The sequence below is a fragment of the Pteropus vampyrus genome, unplaced genomic scaffold, assembly GCF_000151845.1.
Source record: "Pteropus vampyrus isolate Shadow unplaced genomic scaffold, Pvam_2.0 Scaffold47, whole genome shotgun sequence".
NCBI lineage: Eukaryota > Metazoa > Chordata > Mammalia > Chiroptera > Pteropodidae > Pteropus > Pteropus vampyrus.
The window spans coordinates 318,303-321,038 of NW_011888828.1; the positions used below are offsets into that span (position 1 = coordinate 318,303).

The 2,736-nt window shown below is 36.3% G+C and overlaps 1 protein-coding gene across 3 annotated transcripts in view; it reads left to right on the forward strand.

Annotated features, from left to right (window-relative positions):
• FBXO16 (F-box protein 16) overlaps positions 1 to 2,736 on the forward strand; it is a 51,748-nt gene that overhangs the window by 36,553 nt on the left and 12,459 nt on the right. For 2 of the 3 annotated variants that reach the window (XM_011359332.2, XM_023530171.1), the window contains exon 7: positions 449 to 551. In XM_011359332.2, the coding sequence (XP_011357634.1) occupies positions 449 to 551 (103 nt within the window). Of the gene's footprint in view, positions 1 to 448; positions 552 to 647; positions 1,356 to 2,736 lie in introns of those variants that run through there. The other variant, XM_011359333.2, reaches the window with a different exon arrangement.

Sequence of the window (2,736 nt, forward strand, 5' to 3'; positions counted from 1 at the left end):
GTCTGTTCCTATCCCTCCCTACTCTTCCTTGTACCTGATTGGATCACATGGAAATTTTACTTATAGGTAACCATTTTTCAAAATTTTATAGTATAGTCCTTCCACTTGAAAAAAAAAAAAAAGCAAATACACACATACGCACACACTTTTTTGAAATAAATAGTAGCATACAACACATACCACTTTATCCACTTTTCTTCTTGTAACAATATATCCTGGAGATCACTCCACAGGATATATATAGACATGTTCTGCCTTCCTTTTTATAGCTTATAATACTTCATGTGTTGATGTGCCAGAGTTTATTCAACCAGTTCTCTATTGATAGACATTTGGCTTGTTTCCAGTTGAGTGAAGACGATCTTTTAAATCACAGGAACAACAAAATCAAATGGACAGAGTTTTAAAATGATTATTTGTAATTTTTCCAATATTTTCCAATTTATAGAAGAAGGAAAAGACATGAAATGACCCCAGATGCCAGCCGACAATCACATGATAAGAAAAATAAATTGCAGGACAGATCTAAGCTAAGAAAAGCACAGTCACTGGTGAGTATTGCTTACAAAAGATTACCCACCATAACATTAATGAAAATCTCTGTGTCTCTAACCCTAGTGCAAAATCGAATTTGTATTTTTAATCAGAATCTTCAAGCGGTGGTTTAAATCCTGGTCTCTGATACTGACTGACAAGCTGTATGACTTTGAAGATGCCCTTTATTTAATCTCTCTGTTTTATCATCTGTTTAAGAAAACAAAAAAAAAAAAGCCTAGATGAACTGATGAGTATGAATCTGCTTTGAAGATTATACAATATAAAGGGAACATTATTGTCATTTGGTTCTTTCTTCTGTTATGAGTCCTTTAGGGTGGGGAGAGAGGGGCTATAGACATTTCTCTACAGAAATTACTTATCTATAGAGCAAAGGTTCCACTGACCTAAGAAAAAGGTGTGCTTTCCATAGCTTTCCTGCTGCCAGTGGAGCATGATTATAAAAGTGCATTCATTTCAAGTAACTTCAGAAAAAGTGAATTAAGAACTTTTCTTTCCCTAATGAAAAACAGCAAACTGAATACCTAATAAAGTCAGTGATCGTAACTAGGGAGCATCATCATTTCATAGCAGAGTTTTCCAGATCGTGGTTCTGTACCCCCAGTGGATCCCTTTCAGCACATATGAGAGTCTTTGGAGCCAAGTAGAAGGGAATAAGGGTGGAATAAAAAGTTCATATTTGTAATAAAGATTTAGAAAAAAGCTGAGGATACATACTCAAGGAAAATTAATATAAAATGGATGTCAGTTGGGAGAAGAATAAGTATGTACTCATGAATAAATCACTTTTATTGCTCTGCTTTAAAGGCCTATTTCTTTCCGTTCGAATGTATTTTCAAGTGTTATATTTTTAAAAATAGAGAGAGAGAGAGATGAGCTTTTTAAAATAAGGCAGTTTGTATTCTGAGAGGCCAATTTCGTTGGACCGAATGAGGCTTATCATAGACAGATGTACAAATGCCCAAGGGAATGGGGAAGCTTAAAGCAGAGCAGTAAAATTGTCAGTGAAAACCATTAATTGAGAAAAATAACTTTATGGAACTTATCACACAGGCCATTCAGGCAAGCTTCTGCCTGGTTTCCTGGCCCCTCCTAGACCAGGAGTAGAAGAGAAATTGGGGCGGCGAGGGGGCGGGCAGCAGGAGAACAGGGAATTGAAGAACAATAAAAGTTGATGGTGATGTATGCTTAGAAATTATCAGCACAGTCAAACATATCTCCAGCTTAAAAAAGAAAACAACAACAAGAACAAAATCAAAGGCAAACAGAAGTCTTTACCCTGGGCTTTTGACATTAAGCATCTGTCAACATACAAGCAGGGCTTGCTTAAGTTAAAATATTTGTTATAAATTAAAAACTTAAAAAGTACTAATTAAAGCTGAAAGGGAAACCAGGGCAACTTAAACAATGACAGAGAACAGTTAAGCTATTAATAAACGAAGTATGTGATTATATTGATTTACTTGTATTATTTATGTAAATATACTAATTATAATCACTATTTATACTTAGTAGTTTTGCTAAGGAGCTTAAGGCATAACTAAACTCTCCAAAAGTATGCGATGATCTTTGACTTGGTGACAATGCGTATAACTGGCTGTTTGGGCCACAGGGTACATGTGGCTAAGGCCCCCTCTCCATGAAGTGGCAGTTTGCCCTCAGTGTGGGCCACATACCTCCTAGGAAATAAGCAACCTCTTAAGTGATGCAAGATAATTGAAAAAATGAAGAAAACACTAGAGAGAAGAGGAAATGGGTATTGAGGAAACTCAATTAGGGGACATAAGGGGAGTAGTGAATAAACAGAACTCTGAAAACTGAAGTTGTAGAGTTTGCTAGACACAGCGAGGTGCGACTGTAATGGAAAAAATTAAATATTCATTTGATAGGAAGTTCTCGCATCATCTAGACAGGTTTATGTAGGAAGATTTCAGGAGGAAATAGAGAAACGAAAGAGCAGGTATAAAAGTAGAAAGAGTATTCCTTAGGCCATCTCTCCAGGGCTGTGGCTATTAGGCCACTGAGACCATCTTCACTCTTTGCCTGTCATGACTTAGAGCCTTCAAATATGAGAGTGCTCTCTAAAAGGAGAAACATTCTTAGGGAAACAATTTCAAATCTGCATGTATTGCTGTGAGCTTGGATGTTTTCTATTATTGAATAGGTTTGAGTTTTCAGATC